We start from the raw sequence: 21,765 nt of genomic DNA on the forward strand, positions 1-21,765 counted from the left end.
AAATCATATCATGTCATCTCACAAAAAACTGTTTTAATTTGTCCGTAGATTAAACAGCTAATTATCATGGCTATGTTTTGCTGAGTACTTAGTGTGTGTCTGACCATCCCATGAGCCTCTTGGGCAAATTGCACTGTCAACAGGGCACAGGAGGAAGGACAGGGGGGAGGGACCATGCTGAATTAGGAAGCAAAGCTGTGATTGGTCAGAGGGAGGACAGAGGGGAATGAACGAAGCGGAGGAGCTGAGAGAGCGACTGAATGGGACAGAGAGTGGCAGAGGGAGGGAGAGGGGGCACTGAGTGGGGAAAGAGACAGAGAGATAGCAGCAGATGGATTGCTGTACAGACTGCAGCACACGTATCAAGGATAGACTGTATGTGTGACAGTGTATGTGTATGTGTCTTATGCATGCATAACAGAGGGGTGCGTGTGTAGGATAATGGTTGTGAGGTGAAGTGCTATGGGTCGGGATGTAATGAGCAATAATCCTCTTGAAGAAAAATAAGGCTACAGACAAGTGAACAGGAAACAGAAGAGTGAAAACTTTCCTCTTCACACTTCAACTGCTTTCACAGGGCTAGTGCAAGCCCTGAAAACTACTGTTGAAAGCCTATTATCAATGTAAGAGTGACTCGATAAATGCTATGGACTGCAGGGAGATATTTTTTTCTTTTGATTCCACTTTTTTGGCCTAAGAAGAGCACTGTGTCTTGAACAAAGGCAGAGAAGTCAGGACAGTTTGTGGAGCACCTTTGGGAGCACTGAAAGAAAGGTTCTCTATGGTGAAGATGAGTCTGGACCCTGTACAGGTGATGAGCGGACAGGTCAAGGAGCTCAAAGTTGCTTCAGCGTCCAATGGGGACAGCAGAGGATCATGGAAAGAGAAAGAGGAGTTTGATCAAGAGCACCTGGGCCTCAGCACAAAGTCAAAACCAGTAAGTATCACTGACATTGTTAGTAAGACATGCTCAGATCATCAGCGCACAAAGGACGATTTTTAATATATTTACTGGGCAACATATTTCTTCCAAACATTCTTCTGTCCTCCTCTCTCCACATTTTCCACGTTGCCACCTTCCCCAGCTCATTATTGTGAGCCAGATGTTTATGTCGCCCACGTGCAGCCTTACACGAAACAGAGTTGACAGGTGCCTAATTCCTACGACACCATTCTTTTACATTAGAATGTAATTTTAATAGCAGATAAAAGCAGAGCAGAGGCGCCACAGTAGATTAGCTTCATCCTTCATTCATCTTTTCAGAGGCTAAGCTAACAATTTTGGCATATTTACAGTATTGGCCAATTCCAGCCATTTCACTGTTCATGACAATAGGATGCAGGATATAGCATGGTGTAAGATTGTATTTTAAAACTCATGAGTGATTAACAGGACAACATAATCTATCCAGTATAATACAGCTGTATTATGCTGTGAAATACTGTGAAACATAACTGATAAATGTAAATGACTGAATGCTACAGTGGTGCAGTACATTATGGAACTGGTTGATTAGCATCACAGGTGGACATTGTGGATATTCTTAAATGAGAGGAAACAAAAAGGCTCTTTCCACAGCTCTACCTACAGAGCAGCTCTGCTTCTGAGAAACTGCTGAGAAATAAAACCCTAAAATGCAAAAGGTTAACATGAATCTGAGATGATAATTAAAACAGACCTACACGCTCTCAGTGGCAAAGTGTAGTGCTGTTTATAGCATTACGGGACATCAACATACTGTACAGGGCATGGCAGCATTTTCCAGGGAATCAGGGGACAAACCTGTCCGAGTGAGTCAGACAGAGAATTATTGCATTTTAAAGCTAAAAGCATTAAATGTTAATAGCAAATATAATATGTTTAAAAAGCTAAAAAGATTAGCACCAGCAATGAAAGCTAAGTGAAGGTGAGAGCTGAGAGCTAAAAGTAGCTAAAAGCTGAGTAATCTGTCCTGCTTGAGGATTAGAGCAGCCACGGTGGTGTATTTTCAGACTGGAAACATCCATTGCCATGATTACTGATACTGCTCAACTTTTGCATACTGCATAGTGAGGGAGTTTCCTTGTGGCATGTTACACAACACATGGATTAAATACAATTTGGTACAGGTTGACATACAGAACTGGGCTTAATATTTCTGTTCTACTAAAACAATCATAATTATGTTTTATTTAGCCAAAAGTCCTCACATTATTTCTACACTAATCCTTGAACATTTGATTGAGTCTAGAGTACACAGAGTGCCCATTTCAAAAATCAAGTGAGAGGAGCTTGCCTGGGAGCTTTCTCTCATCGTGGAATAAAATTGAAGGTATTTCAGGAATAATTGTAACCTTTTCTTCTTTAGCATAAAAATTGTTAACTGAAAGAAATGGCTTCTTTTTGCTGGTATGACAAAAGCATTTTGCACAGTTGTATTGTATAGAGTTATCTGGATGAGTCTGTCATGATTAGTTTATTTGTGTGGACCTGAGCCACACTGGCAGCTGTGGCAGGTTGGTCCAAGGGTTGATCCAAGTACAGTTCCCTTTAGTTTATACTGGACTGTAAGTCTTGATTCTTAGGTTTTGCTTAATTCTGATGTTAAAAGCTTCATTTTGTGCCATTATGAACAACTCTTTAACATAAAAAAGGATTTATTTTATTTTATTTTCTCCTTATCACACCATAAATAATTATTTTTGAGCTGGTATGGTTTATTAAATTCACAAAATTTGGTCCACTGAGAAAATGGATTGTTTTTGTACTACTTCTTCTGATGTTACAATGGGCACTGCCAAAGTCTGGCAGTTTAATATGAACGAAGTCCCAGGAAGTGTGAGCTGTGTTTATATGTAGTCAGCGTAGTCCATCCAGTAGTAGTCTAACTCAGTGCTGTTTGCCAACAATGGTAGATCCTCCTCCTAAAATCATTTCCTTTATAATGTCAAGACTGAAACATACAGCTTGCAAATATGAACAAAGGCAACACCCTTCTTGATTGTCCAAGTATGTAAGACAATGTGAACGAGACCATTAGGATTAAAATAAAATAAAGTTAATTATTCCCTTTTTCTTCATGATTCTTCATAGCAATAATTTTCTCTACACTGTGACACAGAATGCTGTTTTGTTTACGTCCACATCTTCTACATGGATCACTGTGAGTGTTATAAGCCAGATACTGTAGCTACAGCTGATAAAATCAACCAGCTAACGTCCTCATTTCAGGTGGAAAAACACTGGTATCATTATCTGAAGAAAACCTCAGCGTCAGGTTTGCTTCATTTATTGCCATCTGTCAAAGTACATTGACTTTACAGCAATTCAGCATTGCATGTCAGTGTTTCTGTAAAAAAAAAAAAATTACAGGTATTTCATTCTTAGTAAAATAAGGTTTGATTTAATTAAACCAACATTCATCATAATTGTGAAAGACTCCAGAAATTTAAGGAAAACATTTCAAGATCTTAATAACATGTAATTAACACACAGAATCATATCAAAGTGGCTCCATTCAGATTAGTTTAATTGATCAAACACTGACCGATATTGAAAACATGATATCAGAGGTCTCTGTCCTTTTAATAAAGACAATATTGGCCTGATTTCAGACAAAATATATAACATTGCTGTCGCAGGCGGTGTGTTCACTCACAAGCCTGTGTCACTGTGTCTGCCAAGGTCTGACTGCATCATCATTGGCCTTTTACTTATCTATAAATATCAACCCCTCTGCTTACCCCAACCCTGTCAGTTACTGCTCACGCCCTCATCTCTTTATTTTGCCCACCGCTTCCCCCTCTGTTCCTTCTCAGTATGTTGTCTGGATATCCCTTCCACCTCTTGTCTTTTCATTCTGGAACAGATGGAAGGGATGTGTCACAGCCTCAGATATGTAAATATCAGGTGACATGGATCTGTGTTATGCACAGTTACCGGTCATGCTGATTTGGCAAAGCTCTGACAGGATTAATAGTGTAGGGAAAACAGGACAGGGACAGGTTCACACTGTAAGGATGCTGTAGCTGCTATGTACAACTTGAAATGAACACATGTGATTACATTATGTGTGTTCTCCTGTGCAGGGGAACCTTAAAATTAATGTGTTCCCAGTGGGTGGGAGGCCCACTGAGAGGGGGCAAGCAGTTAACACTACCAGTATCAAATCACAGCAAAGAACCAGGCACTTGCTCTGGGATCAGTCCCAGACAGAGTGGCCCGTTATTCATAGAATAAACTGAATGTAATGGATAAGCTGCACCAAAGGTCTCTGCATTGCTGTGTCTATTCGGTGTTTCTATAAAAGATCCACGTACTTTTGAATTTACAGAATTCATGGGACATTGACAAAAAAATATCAATCTCATCAGGTCGCTTATAGTCTTTAAGATTTTAAAAATGTGTAAAAATTCTTTCTGATGAATAAAAACAAACTGTTATTCTGCTAAGGTGACAGGGAGACGAGCCCGGAAGGTGGAGGGAGGCGTGTTCTTCGTAAGTATGTCCCACCATCCTCAGGTTGTGTCCATGCCTGTTGAAAGACCATCACCACTGCCCTTTTGCACCTTCATTTAACCTCCTCTGTGATGGCTGCTCCTGTGCCTGCATGATCATGGACACATCCACTCTACTAACCAGCAACCTGACCAATGCATCGCATCACAAGTGCTGTCTTGCTGTTAATATCATACTAGACAGTCACTACTGATAAACCCACATGCTGTGTTCTAATCACTAGACTAGACTAGTTAACAAAGTTGAGGCTCCTCGAAATGTGAACTCATGCTTCAGTGACCATTTTTATTAAACTATTAGCTGGTAGATTACATCCTGTGCTATAGACTGAAAAACAAATCTAATTTCCCTCATGGTGTTTATAAGTCTATGATAATAACTAATAACTGAATTATTTTGATTCAAGTCAATGCAAACTACAATGACAGCTTGGACACATTTGTCGAAACAATCTGAGCTTCAAGCTTATGAATTTTTTCAGGGCCAGCATTGGAAACATGCTGTAAGTTCCTTCATGTTCTACTGACTGGAACACATCATGGCCCTGTATAACCTATAGTAGCCTATGATATACAGCTTTTCCCCTCTTAAATAGCCCACAGGCTATGCTGTTAGCAATTTAAGACATTTAGAACATTACACATTTTGGAGTGCCCTCTATGCAGTTCCCACTTTAAATGTATATAAATAAATAATAAACCACAAAGAGGTATTTTAAATTGTTCATTCATTGATTCATTGTGATTGGCATCTATATCTGGCACTTTTATAATCAATGGTTTTCAAAATATGATTATTAATTCCTTAGCAAAAATCAGTTTTCATTTCAGTTTGAACAACATAGCATGAGCACACATTAGCATTATTTTTACCTTCACCCGACTTGTGCACCGTTGAAGGTCCACTGTGCTAATTTGCTTTTGTCCTGTCAAAATGGAACCTTCACATGCACTCTGGGGAGATACTCTCTCTGGTTCTCATAGTGTAGTAATGGTCTAACTAACCTTACCTGTGCCTGGGTTTGTATACTGCCATATAGAGGCCAAGCCTGTAGGAAAGTGAAATGTGACCACTCCTGTTCACAATTTGTGTTCAGATTGATGGAATCTAACGTGAACATTTTGCACAAAAACATGAGAAAACATAGGTGTGCTTTTTATTGCATAAGAACAACACTCATATTTTATGTATAATTGTAAACTGTATTACATTTTTGTGGAAACAGAGGACAAGACACATTCCAATTATATTCACTGATCTTAGAAGTGGGCAGGATGACACAAGGTGAGTGTGTGTGTCTGAGTGTTACCAGTGCACAGTAAATAGGTGACATGTCAGCAGGCAGGAGAACTGTGATAGAACGGAGGTAAACAGAGGGACAAAGGCTCACTGCACCTGTGACACTTTTACACACATTTTTCATCCAGTATAGTAGGGCACATTTCCATCTTTGCACTTATAACACCCTACTAACAACAGCAACAAAATGATTGTTATTGCTGTTATTAGATCACTGAGTATTGCTAGGTTTATTTTATCATTAGGTTATTACAGGCTTAGAGCTTATTGTGAGGTACTTTTTGTACCTCACTGCTTAGCACCCTCTACCTCTTTGGCTAAGCCCGGCTGCTAATGCCTGCTGCCCTGGTAAGAATGTCGCCCTCCCCCTACAAGCAGCAGCCCCCAAGCGTAAACACACACATTAGGCAACATGACTGCAACATGAAGCCGCCCAGTACTGTTTCTTTAACTCTAAAGAAAAGTGTTGGACATAAATGATATAAACACACAGACCTACAAAATCATCACGCATGTCCTAATGGTGAGTCATGGCACAGTGAGCGTTTGACATAAATGTAAGTAGACAAATTATTACAATGCACGATTCAGTTTCATGCAATTTACATAACAGCACAACTACAGAATGTGGCTTATGTGAACCTTCATTTGTTAAATTCAGTATCAACAAACACTGATCTTTCTGTTCTGCAACAAAATTTCAAGCAGACGGTGTGAGGGTGCCAACTGCTAAATGTACTGTACCAACTAAATCAAGGACTTCAGGTGAACAACGGGGATAAAAAAGTTTGTCAGTTTTTACATTTTGTTCAGATGGAATTTGTGGGCAATAAAAACAGACCTGTAGAAAGGTGTTGCTATGACCTGAACCATGACCAAAGTAGCAATAGCAGTTTTGGACAGCATAAGGCTGGTGGAAAATTACTGGACTCTTGAGACTGTTTGTTTTATTATTTCAATGCTATTATATTTTTTAAAGATAAATGAAACAATCCAAAAAATATATTACTGATGTATAGTTGGCTCTTACTTTTTAAAAACGGCAAACACAGCAGTCCTCACCACACCGATCATTTTTGTATACCCCCTGAGGTAAAAGTGTCTACATACTCTACATAAGTAAATTGTTTTCATGCAGCTGCAGTTGTAGCTGCAGTGACTTGCTTTCTTTCTAACACTGTGAATGAAGCACTGGGAATTGGAGGTCACATGGCTTCACATACGCACCTTCTTTATCCCATGATTACAGATGACACTGTTTTACTAATGATAAATCCCTATTGATACAGTACTGTATGTTGCTGATCCAAGATACTGTAATTGCATTACATGGATAATCATTCTGTCCTGTCTCTGTCTTGTTCTGCAGCCCAAGCCAGAGAACGCTGTGACTATTGCTGTTTCTTCACGGGTTTTGTTTCGGACTGAGCGTGAGCAGAAGGTGTTTGAGCAGAAAGGAGTGGAGGAGTATCTGAGATACCAAATCGAACATGAGAACGAACCCTTTGCCCCTGGACCCGCTTTCCCCTTTGTCAAGGTCAAAATCACACAAACATACAGTTACAAACAAACACACTACTGACTTTGATCATTAAATCCAATGTTTTTTTTAACCTTAGCTGAACACTGTATATCCTGACAGGCTCTAGAGGCAGTCAACGCTCGTCTGAGGGAGCTGTACCCTCAGAGCGAAGAACTGTTTGACATTGTTCTGGTGACGTACAATCATGCACACGTGGGAATCCGGCTTATCAACACAATCAACCATCACAGTAAGTTTCCATCTATCATTTATACTTAGCCTATATCCCAGCTGACAATAGGTGAGAGGCGATGACCCTTGCACAGACCACCAGTCAATTCACATTCACACTCTTATCTATAAGCATTTTAAAGTTGTCAGTCAACCCAACCTGCATGTGTATGGAGTGTGAGAGAAAACCACAGTACCTGAAGAGCGAAACCCACACAGACACAGGGAGAACACGCAAAGACAGAAACGTCTGGGTTGACCAGTAGGTTGGAACCCACAGCCCCTCTCCCTGTGCTGCAACAGTGCTAACCTCTGCAACACCATGACACCCAACACAGCTAAGAGAGAACAGCACAGCAATGGTGGTTTTAAATAGCTTCCTACCTCTCATTCTCCATGAACCCAAAACTCACATACAGGATATAAATATAGAAGGTAAATGAGGTGGTAATAATACTAATACCACTACTACTACTAATAATAAAACTTTACATTTGAGGAGAAATAATGAATACTAACGTAGAAAAGAACCAAAAAAAAAAAGAAACGTATTATATAGACTATAAGTTCCACCAAAATATTAGCTGCTTTTAGCCGGAACAGTCTTACTGAACAGAAAAAAAAAGTAGCTTCAGTGTATCAGTCACATTTCTAAGTATACTAATTATAGTCTAAATTAACTTATGAAGAACAAAGGCTAGCCCTAACAACAAGCAGAAGTGCTTAATGAAATTCATTCATCCGTGTCAAGTAACAATAAACAACTGTGCCAATATCAGGGAGAAGGTGAAGCGACGTGTCCTCCTCTTCTCTCAGGTTGTCTGAATGTCAACACTCACTCCAAACTAGGAGTTAGAGTTTAGCATGAATAGTTTAGCAATACACTATTATCTTCAATTGAGTCGAGTGCCAAGAGTGTCATCTAACACTAGTGACTATTTGACAGAATGACAGTAAATAAACAGACATAAGTTGCTTTGCTATAAGTTTCAGGACAAACTAGAGAATGTTGACAAAGAACAACTATGTTTTTTCAAAAAAGCAAAAAAACCTACAGCCTGTGAGACAAAAGCATGACTTATAGTCTGGAAAATATGGTATATATTAAATCAATCCAGTCCAGTCTAGGCACACATGAGAGATTAAGAGAATTAGTGGCATTCATCAGTTTGCTATACTTGTTAGATTTCTGCCTTGGGTAAGAACAAAATCCATAAGCAATCCAACTGTAAATTTAGGTAATTTATTATGCTAATGATTTGGTTTCATGTATCATGTACTGTATGAACAGCTCCCCATGAACACATAGCATTCATCAGTCTGAAACAAGTGACTTATGACAAGTGTGTGCAGTACAAAGATGAACAAATGTCAGAATTAAAAGTAACTGTGACAAGAAGAAGAAAATGCTATATGAGATTTACTTGGTCTTGGTGTAGGAACAGTGAACAAGGAAAGCTTGAAAGGTTTTCAAGTTATGTCAAAGAGGAAACTTTTGATATAAATCAGATACTTTATATTCAAGAATTGTGTTGCATGTTGTTAATCCATGGTCTATAAACAGGCTGGGTCTAGATAGCAACCATCCATTTCTGGATATGATTTTAGTCTTTGGTTGTTATATTGCAATGAGGTATACACTTCAGACCCAACTTGTGCTAATGAGTTCTTTAGTGTTAGTTTAGTTTTGTGATTTGCAGCTTTTATTGCACTGTTTCACTGAAATAATCCAAGTCAGTATCTCAGTGCTTACGCAAGCTCAGCTGAGAGGCAAACCACAGATTGTATGAACAGCTGACTGATAGGTTCCTTCCCAGGGAAATCTCAGACCCTTTGATGACATCTTCCTCACAGACCACTTCCTGTTCATCTCCTCCAATGTTTTTAGATTGTTAGAGCTTCAGGCTGGGGTGAGCTCAGGATTACGTCCTCTGGGATGTAAGAATAATCCAACAGTCCCGAAACAAAAACAGGTCTGAGTGAAGCCAACAAAGCAACACACGGCCCTCCAGATGCTTTCATGTTAGATGTCTCTGGTGGCCCTCTGCATGACAGGCCCAATGCATTCAAACAGTTCCCTGTCCTCTGACCTTCCCTACAGAACTAAAGGAAAACATTGCTTCTCTGATGACACAGATAAACGCTCATTGAATATGAAATCCTTCAGAGTTGCAATAGCAGTAGGTTCGTCCGGCGGGTAACACAAGCATAAGAAATGATTAGGACAAACATTTACTTGATCTTTCAACTTCTTACATTTGGAACTGAATAAGAGAAGCTCAGACAATCATTTAAATGCTGATTAATCTCTCATCATCTGTTTGCACTTGTTATTTTTAACACTGTAGCATTTCTCTGCTTGCATTCAGGGACAACTGTACAGCTGCTTTGTGGTGTGGCAGCTAATGTCAAGCATACGTGCATCAATTTCATGCATTTGCTTGGTATGTACATGCATGTGTCATTTGACCCAATGGCCAAGACAACCAGCAGGTTCAATAATGTGCTCCCTGTGCAGTAAATTGAAAGTTCATGTGATGACATTATCATTCTCGAAGGTAATCAGATCTGGAATCACTACACTACCAATGCATGGTATCACATATAGGCACAGCTGGTACGAGAGCAAAATATTAGCTTGTACAATGAAGAAGCTCATTCTTTGAAGTGATAGCAGCGCCTTCGCAGTCCTGCTGATTTCCTGTTTTACTATTACCATGTTTTTGATCTTCTGAACAAATAAATCATACAATGACGGACAGTATGAAAACAATTTGTGAAGGGAAAAAGATCACAACAGTGTTGAGGACATTTTCCCTCAAGTGATTCCCACACTCTGGCACATTTAGGGGCAGGGCAAACTTGGGAGGTTTTAAATCTGAAAGCTAGGTTAAATCACCAGTGTGCATTATCCATCTGGGAAACAAGCACGTGTCAAACCAAAGACTGGTGTGGATTTAATTTGCAATACAATGTTTTACAGAGAAAATTTCCCACCACATTTCATGCTTGACTCTAGAATTTCCTTTTGGGTGGTCGGTGTTTATTTGTACAAACACAACCTTTATTGTTGTTCACATTAGCATTTTCATGAAGACCTGAGCCCACACACACCAAAGCAAAAGGAAAACAGTGATATCCCTGTGTCTTCCTCCCCTTTCAGCTGGAAAACTACAAAGCTATGCTTCAAACCAACATCTTGTCAGGAAACAGAGATTCTTTATGCCAACAGTAATTTCGTACATCAAATAAATCTCTAATTTATGCAAATTACAATATAATGTTGTTGGGCTTAAAAAGCAGTGTTCGTATGTAAGAAAGATGAAAAGAATATGTAAAATTTATAATAATAAAAATAACAGTGAAAGACACTTCCAACATCATTTGGCCCCACTGCTTTAACCTGCAGGCCAAAGATATACTAGTCTGGATCAGTATTTCTGAATCTATGAAAACAGTTTTTTAATGTTTGTGTGACTGTGAGGTAACTTTGTCAGGTCTGAAACAGTAACTCTGGTGATATGCATGAGCAAGACAAATGTAGGATGGAAAGCTTGCATTGCAAAATGGGCTTGTGGGGTTTGAAAAATAATGGCAGTTTACCAGGCATAAAAATATCAGTTGCATTATGGGAAACATAGGCCCCAGCTCTTTAGATGCATGAGCCATGCTTGGGACTAAGGATCTGGATATCTCAACCTCTGCTGCTTTGATTATGACCATTCCGTTTTTAACCGTGTCTTGCACAAGTCCTTCATCTTTTTGTCAGCACAATACTGACCTCATCTTTTTAAAGTGGACGAGGTCTAAGACAAATGTGACTGCAGTGCAGTTTTAAATAAATACCATAACACAGTCATCTCTCTTTAAGTAATCAACACATCAATCTTGCACCCACACTAAGTTTCACTATCGCCATTCACTATCCATCTACACTGGGTATCATTCAGCTATTCTCATTCTATTATAACTTCCATCTCCATTCTGAATCTCCACCACAGCATTAATCTAGTGTATTACTTTACTCTTGTAACCTTTCTAACATTTCCCCACCCCCTGTTCGCTAATAAATATCAGCTCATTTTACCTGGACAGACAGATATGATCTACAGGTCTATAATTATGGCTCTAATTATCCAATAACAGTCTCCCCTCATTCTCGACATAGAGCCTATGCACTGTTCTTTGGATCAGGCCATGGCAGAGAATTAAGCGGCTCCCTTAGCCAAAATGCAAATCATTCCCACCAGTCTTAATACCTTCTCCCTCTGATGTGTACAGCACCACCCCTCCTGTAGTCCCCTCTTCTCCCGTCTAGTTAACTCCTTCTTTGGACCCTCTCCACTTCTAAGTACTTGTAAATTTATCCTGTCACCCTGATCCTACCCCCTTCACCCCTCCACTTCACCTCTCCATGGTTCCTGAACTTACTTATCATGAACTCCATGATAGATTGAACACCACATCTGCCTGTGGAAATAAGGATTCATGTGTGTTATTTCTATTATTCCTTAATTCACCTGATGTTGGCCACATCTCATAGTCTGTAAACATGCAAATGCACTCATGTAACAATGATGTCATAGATCTGTAACGTTGCTAATGTACTGTTTGATGATATTTAACACTGAGAGATGTACTGAAACCAAAAACCTTGTTGCTCTTTTTTTCATTTCGTCACCAGACTTGTTCATTGAGAGGTTCTGTATGACCGGGGGAAGCAGTCCTATTGGCTACCTGAAGGCCTGGCAAACCAACCTGTACCTGTCAGCTGATGCCAGCAAGGTCAGGGAGGCTCTGACTGAAGGTTAGCACACACATACACTAACACAGATGAAGAAGATAAAGTATGACCTTATACTCATTTCTTATTATACATGGTGAATGATCATCAACGTTATGACATAGTCAGTAAATAATTAGGATGTCAACATCCACTAGAGGTAGTCATTATTCCAGTTTTTAATATTAGTGTGATTTTAACAATATCCAGGGTACGATGTTTATATAGAACATGGAAATGTTCTTGTACTTGTGGTACATATACCTGATTTTGGTATTATTCAGGGCCTGTATTTTTATCAAGCTTAAAGAAATGACACTAAGAAATGTTTTACTTTCTTTCTTTGAAGTGATCACATTGGGAGCTACACTTCAGACATAAGTATTTAACCTAACAGTAGTGTTGCCTGTTCTCCCTGGATAGCAGTGGTAGTTTGAGCAGCTATTTTAGAGTTACTCTCAGTCTCAGTTGTATTTTGTGGTTAGTATTAGTCCTCAGATGAAAACATTTGTTAGTCATGTTTTAGTCATTTTCATCCATTTGAGTTGAAATCTAATTTTAGTCAATGAAAAGTCATCATGTCTGTAAAGGCCACATACATTGTACACCCTTATTACTGATCCCTTGTCCCTGGTCCTATACAGCTGAGGGAAAAATAACTTGTTTTAGTCAAATGAGAGAAGTGGGACAATACAGGACCACCAGCTTGATGTTTAATGTATTTAATATTTCTTTTGAATTAAAAAGCCGACTCAGCACGGCTGTAAACATATGGTGGGTTTCCTCTTATTTTTTCCCTTGTTGATATTAGGTCCTCACGTGATCTCCTTTTTAGCCTTGTAGCATTTTTTTGGTAAGTGCAGGTAACATGCTACATGTTTTAGTCAACTAGTGATCATTACTTTTAGTCCAAATACAATTTTCTTCCTACTGAGTCCCAAAGATGTAGAAGTTACTCAACTTCCTGAGATCCCAACTCCCTTATCCAATGACATGGACACACTAATTAAGTGTGGACTGAACATGCATGTTTGTTTTAGCTCATCAGAGCCTAGCCCTAGTCATTCAAATGTACATTTTTCATCATGGCCATCATTAACACTGCTTCATAGTGTTTTTTTTAACCATCTGGATAATGAAGGCCTGATTCAAGCAGTCTCCTCTGAACACTTGATGTTGAGATGTGTCTGCTGTTTGAAATCTGGGAAGTTTTGATGGGGTCTCTAAGAATTGGTTAATTGGCAGTTTATGAATCCGATATCTCGCATCTTGAGAGCTAGTCTCATCATAGCCATCAGTAAACAGTCACAGCAAACCAACATGCCTGTCTTGTTACACTGTTGTCGTTACAGGTGTAAGTGCAGCTGTATGTGTGGAATGATTTCAAGATATGGGCTGGCAGTTTTGTCTGATTTATTTGATTTCAGTTGATGAAATAAAACTTTCTGGTAAATGCTTTAAACTTTAATTTAACGGAAAGAAGCATCAGTATTAATATTCTCACTCACAAAGACCACTGCATGCCATTATTGGGAGTATATGCAGTAATTTATTTATTTATTTATTTGCGTAATAAGTAGCAATGAGTGACATCCTCTCCTATGCTGCAGTGATATTACCATAAATCAGCATGTTGATTATTTCCTTCCTTTTTGCTTGATGGATTTGTGTGTCACAGCATATAAAGACACAGACTAACGGGAACATTAGCAGATAATAACATCCTATTTGCTCTGGTTGTGGCTCTGAATATGTATCAATATTTGAAAATACAGGCTGCTCACTGCCAAAAAAACACACACTGATAATGTGCTTGGTTGCTCAGGAGAAATGAACTGAATATATTAATGTGAAATTTGTGAAACTTGAGGTGATAACTTCTTTGGAAGGTTTACATTTGTTCAGGGCAGCACATTTCATGCTACATTATTATTACTATCAAAAAGGAAGTGCTTATACAAAACAGACAATATCATGTGAAACTCTGCAGAGCCACAAGGATCAACCATGTTTATAACTAATTTAAACACTAGATCTGAATTTCCATAGTTGACAAAGAACAACTATGTTTTTTCAAAAAAGCAAAAAAACCTACTGCCTGTGAGACAATCCCTGTTTAGAGGGCGGAGGGAAAATGAACTGGAGTGCTGATTGATCATAGTGGGACCACATGCCTCTCAAGGTGACTGCAGGAGCATTCTTCATGTGACAAGCTTAAAGTCATTAATGCAGCGGGTCTTTGGGGAGCAGGCACACACAGACTCATGCAAAAGAAGTGTCCTTGACATTTTACTCAAAACCTCTGAATTAGCTGCACAGACATTTGTGAATGCTTCCTGTAAGCTGAAGGCTATTATAGGTATTTGCTCTGAGTGTTTTTTTTAAATAGCTTTACAGCTCTAGCAACATCAATAACAGTCATCCTTATTTGTTCTATTTCCAGTACTAAATAAAAAAAAAAAAGTCTGCTGGTGGTGACACCTAAAATGTCACATTCAACCAAATTCAAACTAGTGTGTTATTTGTTCAAACTGCTGTGAACACAGACAGTAGAATATCTTAACCACCAATCAGTATAGTCTACATATCCTTGCATAAAAGTCTAGCTTATAGATCGTGGCAATTTTAATAAGCTTCTGGTGAGGATGAGTGTGGCAAAAATTAGGAAGTCAGAAGAACATAAACAGATGATGTTGTTCCAGGGGCAGGTTAGCTGGTATGCAAGTCCTTGGTCATTGTAGAGTATAAAGTCAGCAAAAAGCTTTTTCCTTGTTGGTGATTTCTGCCACCTGATGAACAACCCAAACAGTTTCTCAGATGCTGTTGTTATCATCTATCTATCATCTATCATCTGCTATCATCATTTTTATGGATTAGCTGATTGGTCAGTAGTGCACCATTTCCTTTTTATTGACATTTTTTGAATTGTTCTTTGGGCATTATTAAAGTTTACCTCATCTTATCTTTTCTTTTCTTTACTTTTTGTAATCTTTTCTTATCTTCCACAAAGTATGGTGTGGAATGTGATATCAAATATAATGCCAGTAAGAGTGTTGTCTGTAGAACCAAAGAGGATAAAGATCTGAAATGTCCTATATTTAAACCGCCTGGTTATAATCTCTATGTCTGTAATAAGCTTAAATATCCTGGATGTTTTATAACAGAACATATGACGGGTGGTGATGACGTCTACAGGCAATGCATGTATGTGCAAGCAAATATCTGTTCATGCAAATTTGGGATGTGTATAGTTGAGGTAAAGAAGGCTTATTTAGTGCGTATTGTACATCTCTGTACACCGCACACTTGCGATCTAATTATAAACAAGGAAGTTTACAAAGACTGCAAGTAGCTCATAATGCTGCAATGAGAATTTTACTTCCTGATGGAGCAGTGCAAGTAAAATGTTTGTCGCTGCAGAAGTAAGGACCTATCCTGTTTTTAGTTTTTATTTATCTGCTGTGTTGGACCCACAGTCTGTAATGAAGTTGAACTGAATTAACTTGAATTATTTTTATCTTATCTTATTTCTGTTTGTGTTTATGGTCAGGCATTGCAGCAGCAACTATGTTCATGCCAGAAAAGGTAACAGAGGTCTCAGACTCCCAGCTGAGGGTGGCGTTTGATGGTGATGCTGTCCTCTTCTCTGATGAGTCAGAGCGCATCTTCAAGGCCCACGGGCTGGACAAGTTCTTTGAGCATGAGAAGGAGAATGAGGACACTCTCCTGGATCATGTATGTACAGACGTTTTCACTGAAAGTCTGTTTGGGCAGTTTTCTTTTGAACAGCAGCTGATGAACTATAACTGTTTATATATTATATTATTATGGGCCAAATAATCATAGTACATTTTAGTCTATCTGAGTATGGGGGAGGTTTTATTCTCACTGTTAATTACAGAGTCCAAATTGAGGCAACAACACAGACAGGCAGCAAAATTTGAGCTTTAAAGCTTAATCTCCTTTATAACATTACACTAGCATTTCAGTCCAGCTTTAATAACCTGCAAATGACTATGCAGATGGTAGTAGTATCAATCCATTTAAGTGAGTGATTATTCAGATTAAATTAAATGATAAATGGTTTCAGAAGGCAGTGGGATTCACACATTCAGTTGGTGCATTGTTCTGTCAGACAGCCAGCAATTTATAAAATTAGCTGTGAGCTCTGCAGGCTTCATGCTGAGCTATGCTAAAATAAAATTATAATAAATTGATAGATGTTTGCTTGTCCTGCATTCACATAAATATGTGACATGATAAGACTTTTAGAACTAATGATGAAAAGCTTAAAATACACAAGACAAGGCTTTATCATAATGTCGCCTGTTTATCTCTGGTAGGGCCCACTGAAGGGTTTCCTGGAGGCACTGGGGAAGCTCCAAAAGAAGTTTTACGCTAAAGGCCAGCGCCTGAACTGTCCCATCAGAACCTATTTGGTCACAGCTCGCAGCGCAGCCAGCTCTGGTATCCGGGCACTGAAGACTCTCAGGGCCTGGGGCTTGGAGGTTGATGAGGCATTGTTCCTAGCAGGAGCACCCAAGGGCCCCATGCTGGAGAAGATCAGGCCTCACATCTACTTTGATGATCAGATGTTTCATGTGGAGGGAGCGGCGGAGATGGGCACCATTGCTGCCCATGTGCCCTACGGCATTGCACAGAATTATAAGGCAAAAACGAATACCACTGTGGGAAAGTAGACAGCAAGAGCTAAGATTCTTCATCTAGGCAGAAACAGAAGAAAAGAGGAAGCAGAGGATGGAGAAACATCTTACACAAGAGCAAAAAGAGCTTGGGGAGATGAACTTGTACTGTATTATATGTGGAAATGTGTCATTTCCATACCATAGCATTTCTGTTGTGTGTTATATCAGATTACCATAACTGTCTCAGCTTAAGGCTAATCATGTCAGGAATTAGGAACAAGGCAAGCAGAGGTCTGACACCAAACTCGTCATAGTCTCCTCAGAACTGAAGTGGCGTGTCAAATCTTGCTTTATACAGCAATTTCTAAGGTGCTTGATTGCCAAGGTAACCTAATTCTCTCACTATCACTTGTTTTCAAAAAGAAGACACCTCCTCAGTGAATGCTGATAGATACCAGATGAATAGCTTCACTGACGCCTGTTTTTGTAAAGCCCAGAGACTGCACAGTATTTTGTCAGCAAATGAGCTCTAAGCACAATGCAGATATATTTAAGGTTAAAAATGATATTGATGTACTAGAGCACAGGTCATAATTTAAAGTTTATGTCAGTCATTTTACAGTTTGACTTCATATGAATGTGAAAATGGTTATAATGTTTTATTATTGTATTATTCCAAAACAAATATAGAAAGCCATACATTTCAGCTGGTGCCTTAGTTTCAGTAAAGATAGTGTTGGTTCACTACTTTGATCGTCGACAACTGTTGGAACGCATTACCCAAAATTCAGTATAGGCATTAACCTAGAATGTAACCTCATCACAGGTCCAAGCTGCACCAAATATAAGTGTAGCTTACAACAGAGCACGTCTAAAACTAATAATAACATTTCACCTGCTGTCCACTGTACTGAAGCAAGTGAATTATTTTATTCTTCTTACCAAAACATAAACAGACAGCCATAAGTTAACATGGAATCAAACATAAAAACATGTTGGTAGTGTGAACCTGGAGTGGAGACTATACCCATATGCACAGTGGTAATTGATACTGTATACTGTAACTACATCTGGCAATCAATGGCTTATTTCAGCTACAGTACAGTATGTTTGTCTAAAAAAAACACAAATTTGTCTTATTTATTGACATAATGGCAGCAGTGCCCTTTTGAAAATGTCAGTCCACTTCAGGTTTCTGTCACCGCTAGCAAGTCCCCAGAACTCTTCCACCTAGTGTATATTTAGTGATGCTTCATTACCCTCAGCGGCCTTCAGAGGACCACAGAGCTCAGGAAAGTGACAAGCAAGCCATGGGTTTCATTTCACAGCCAAAATACATAATTAACCACATGAGTCTTTTGGCAGTCATGTGCTCTAGGATGATGGCTGAGTTATCTAGGGATAAAGTTTCAGCAGAATTAGCTCATCAGCGGTTTGGACTTTAAGGTGACATTCAGGCATAGATTAACAGGGATGAAGCAATGTTTGAAAATTTCAAGAAGTATATGATGACTTTTTCACTTATAAAAATGGCTTTGCAATAAAAAAATGTACATGAATAAAAAAAGAAAGATGTAAATGATTGTACCTGTTTTATTCCACAATGAAAAGAGAGACTGATTTAATGGCTTCTATGTGAAAACATGAGAGATGAACACACTGAGACGTGTACTCCCTCACTGCACCATGGAGCGGCAGCACTGGAATGATAAATGACCTGCTGCTGCAACTGGTCTTCATTCAGCAGGTTTTTGTTTTGAATGAAAAATGTGGGGAAATGATCACAGCTCTGTGCACATGAGAGTTACTTTCATAATTAAAAATATCATCTTTTCATATTTTCTTCTTTACAAACTAGATCATGTCTTTTTAGTTTTTCCTTTCATCATATTTTTTCTTCCCCTTCCTGTTTACCCTGATTTTTTACTCTTCTCTCAAGGAGCAGAATCATATTACCCATACATTCCTCCTCTTATTCACATATCTCTGATAAATGTATTAATATTCCCAATCATCCCCAGCTGAGTTGGATCGCCCCAGCAGAGTCTCAGTGACAACAGCCAGAAAACGACACCATCCAGTGCTGGTCTACCAGGCCCCATAATTATAACACTACCACTGGGACAGACCCTGCTGGTAAACACTGATGGATTGACATCTGTGTGGACTTTATAAGCTCCAACACAGCAGCGATCAGATACTGATGGCAACAAGCAATGGAGAGCAGGGGTAGACCGGTAGGAGAGCTGGCAAATTCTGCAAAACCTATGCACAGTTCAGTCAGACACACAGGCTGTCAGCTTTACACATAAAGAGACAATAACCATCAGTGCGAATCGAAGAGAAAGGAGTGTGGTTCTTTACCTAGGGAGAGAAATGGCCACAACAACCCACTATCCTGCATGATATACATATGCCAGTTAGCAGGTGAATGCTGGATGAAGAATATGAGGAAACTGCTATGCTATATTTTCATTTTAGGTGTTATAAACAGTGCTTTTTCTCCAAAATCAGGAATGCACAAATCACAAGATTAGTTGAACACAGATCATACAAGTGTGAACATGCAAAAACAACAAACAGCATAGAGAAGATTTATTTTATAAATTAGGGATACGTTCCACAGACTGCAATTATGTTGATGGAACATCCCATAAGCCCAAATATAAGCTGCCTTATTGCCAGATGTGACCTCATGGAGGAGAAGCGGCGCAAGGGGACTGAATAGCAACACAATAAAGGAGAGTGTGAGAAATACTGTGAGAAGAGAGAGAGAGAGAGAGACAGATGGAGAGTAAAGCAGTTCTTACCCCAAAGACACAGATATGGTGTTTTTCTTTTATTTGGCTACAAAGCAGAGTGACACTTACGGGGGGAGAAGATGGGTGACTCACTGTCTTGGCAGAGATGCTGGTCATTCTCAGAGGGACTTCACAGTGGGAGACCAGTCCACAAAATGTTTTCAATCTGTTCCAACACAGTTTTTTGTCATACACATAAGCACTTTGTAGGTTTTCAGTTCTTTAAAAATACTTCTTTCTGAAAGTGCTGCGAAGTTTTCAATTAAGAGTTGAGCTGAAAACACATTCAAGATGGTTTTTCTCTTTGAAAATTATCACCTTAAAGCTGTGAAAGAGAATTCACTGGAGTTAATAACCTGGCTCATGGATGTTGAGTTAATTTGCTGAACTCTCTATCTGATCTGTAATATGCAGTATCCTTGGTGAAATCAATAGTTTACTGCAATGAGTATACATTAGCTCAACACAGGCTGTGTTTCAGTGTAATTGCCCATATGAAGGGCAGCTGGAAAGAGGAAAGTATGTGTGTGTGTATGATGAGCTGCCAGTTGATCTATTTTCTGATTGCTAAACACTGCACAGCATAAGAGCTGCTCCTTTGTGAAAACAACAAAAAAATAACTGCTGTTGACTGAAGGATAAACCTGGTATTTATTCACAACAAGCACAACAGAGCTCCAAGAAACAATTAAAACTTTGGACAGGTGACATTTGGTGACACTGTAGTTTATTTTGATTCAACGCCAAATACATAGTTCTATGGCTTTAAATAAATAAAAAACATACTGTTCAACAGCTGAAAATAATAAAAATACGTTTTCTAATTTATTTACTGTTTGCAGTTGACAAGCTGTTTTTGCAAATTACTAAGCCTTTGTAAGAAGTATTGAAACACAACTAACCAAAGTTTTTCTAGTATTTTTTAAATACTCTTTTGCCTTCAGGTGACAGCGATAAGATAAATATCCACAGGAAAATGCAAGAGAAGAGACACAGGAACATGACTTGCAGCAAACTGGTAGTTCTGCAGTATGTGTCTTAAACACTAAGTTACCAGACTCCACTAGTTTTCTACTTTGTTTTTTCCCAAGCATAATCTTCATAAATCAAACTACTATACCAACAGTTGTCTGATGATACCAATTTAAAAGTTAAGTTGGTATCATCAGACAAAGAATTTCTGTGAAAGTTTGTAGGGTTCTAAAACGGTGAGCCATAGCATTTTATTAAGGGCCATAAAGCCTTCAAACTTCAGAAATACAAGATTTATTGGTTTACTTGTTCTCGGAGCAAGCTTTTTTATTTCAAGTAATTTAATCCAATCCTCACTGTTAAACTTAGGGAACACCTGCTGCAGTAGGAAAATCATTCATCAGTTTCTCTAACTCGCCCCATTAAATTCTGGTCTCTATGCATCTTTTTTCAGCAATCATGGTAAACCACTATGTACCAAACAACACCTACGTGCAAATATATGGAGGTAACCTCTGGCTGGAAATGTGTACTGACCTTTTCATAATCAGCACTTTCAGTGTGGAACTACATTTTATACGAGTGCCACTGCCCTGGCCTTGGGCTTGTACAATAACCTTAAAAAATCTGCATCATGTTATTGTAAATGACAGTTTCCAGCATTTAACACAGCAGTGCTCGATGCATTGTTGAACAGTGGGAACACTTGACTTTGTGCTTGGAGTAGAGCAGATATGAGTAGCTTCTCACTCTTACAGTAGAGACTGTGAGAGTGAGTAGCATTAGAAAAAAATATTTCTAAATGAAAAGTTGACCAAGAAGAAGCTCCTTAAATGCGCTCACCTTCTGCTTACTTCTTCCTATGTCTTTAAATTGTTTGATCCTGCATACTGGTATCTATGGGAACTGATTAGGGTTATGTCTTGAGAGAGTCAAGAGGAGAGATGGAAACTCGAAAGTTCGTGTGTGTGTGTGTGTGTGTGTGTGTGTGTGTGTGTGTGCGTGTGTGTTTG

The 21,765-nt window shown here is 38.9% G+C and overlaps 1 protein-coding gene across 1 annotated transcript; it reads left to right on the plus strand.

Moving 5' to 3' along the window:
• Window positions 1-269: 269 nt before the first annotated feature.
• nt5c1aa (5'-nucleotidase, cytosolic IAa) lies at window positions 270-18,558 on the plus strand. The gene is made up of 7 exons (XM_026300942.1): window positions 270-937; window positions 4,433-4,477; window positions 7,167-7,334; window positions 7,440-7,569; window positions 12,235-12,357; window positions 15,884-16,068; window positions 16,677-18,558. The coding sequence occupies exons 1-7, from the start codon at window positions 782-784 to the stop codon at window positions 17,031-17,033; spliced, it is 1,164 nt and encodes a 387-aa protein (XP_026156727.1). The 5' UTR covers window positions 270-781; the 3' UTR covers window positions 17,034-18,558.
• The last annotated feature ends 3,207 nt before the right edge of the window (window positions 18,559-21,765 follow it).

The sequence above is a fragment of the Mastacembelus armatus genome, chromosome 11, assembly GCF_900324485.2.
Source record: "Mastacembelus armatus chromosome 11, fMasArm1.2, whole genome shotgun sequence".
NCBI lineage: Eukaryota > Metazoa > Chordata > Actinopteri > Synbranchiformes > Mastacembelidae > Mastacembelus > Mastacembelus armatus.

Bases quoted from the DNA above. Each gene is read 5' to 3' on its own strand.
- nt5c1aa (XM_026300942.1), top strand. From the start codon at position 782: ATGGTGAAGATGAGTCTGGACCCTGTACAGGTGATGAGCGGACAGGTC. The intron at 938-4,432 runs GTAAGTATCACT...TATTCTGCTAAG, and splicing joins TCAGCACAAAGTCAAAACCA to GTGACAGGGAGACGAGCCCG. The intron at 7,570-12,234 runs GTAAGTTTCCAT...TTTCGTCACCAG, and splicing joins CAACACAATCAACCATCACA to ACTTGTTCATTGAGAGGTTC.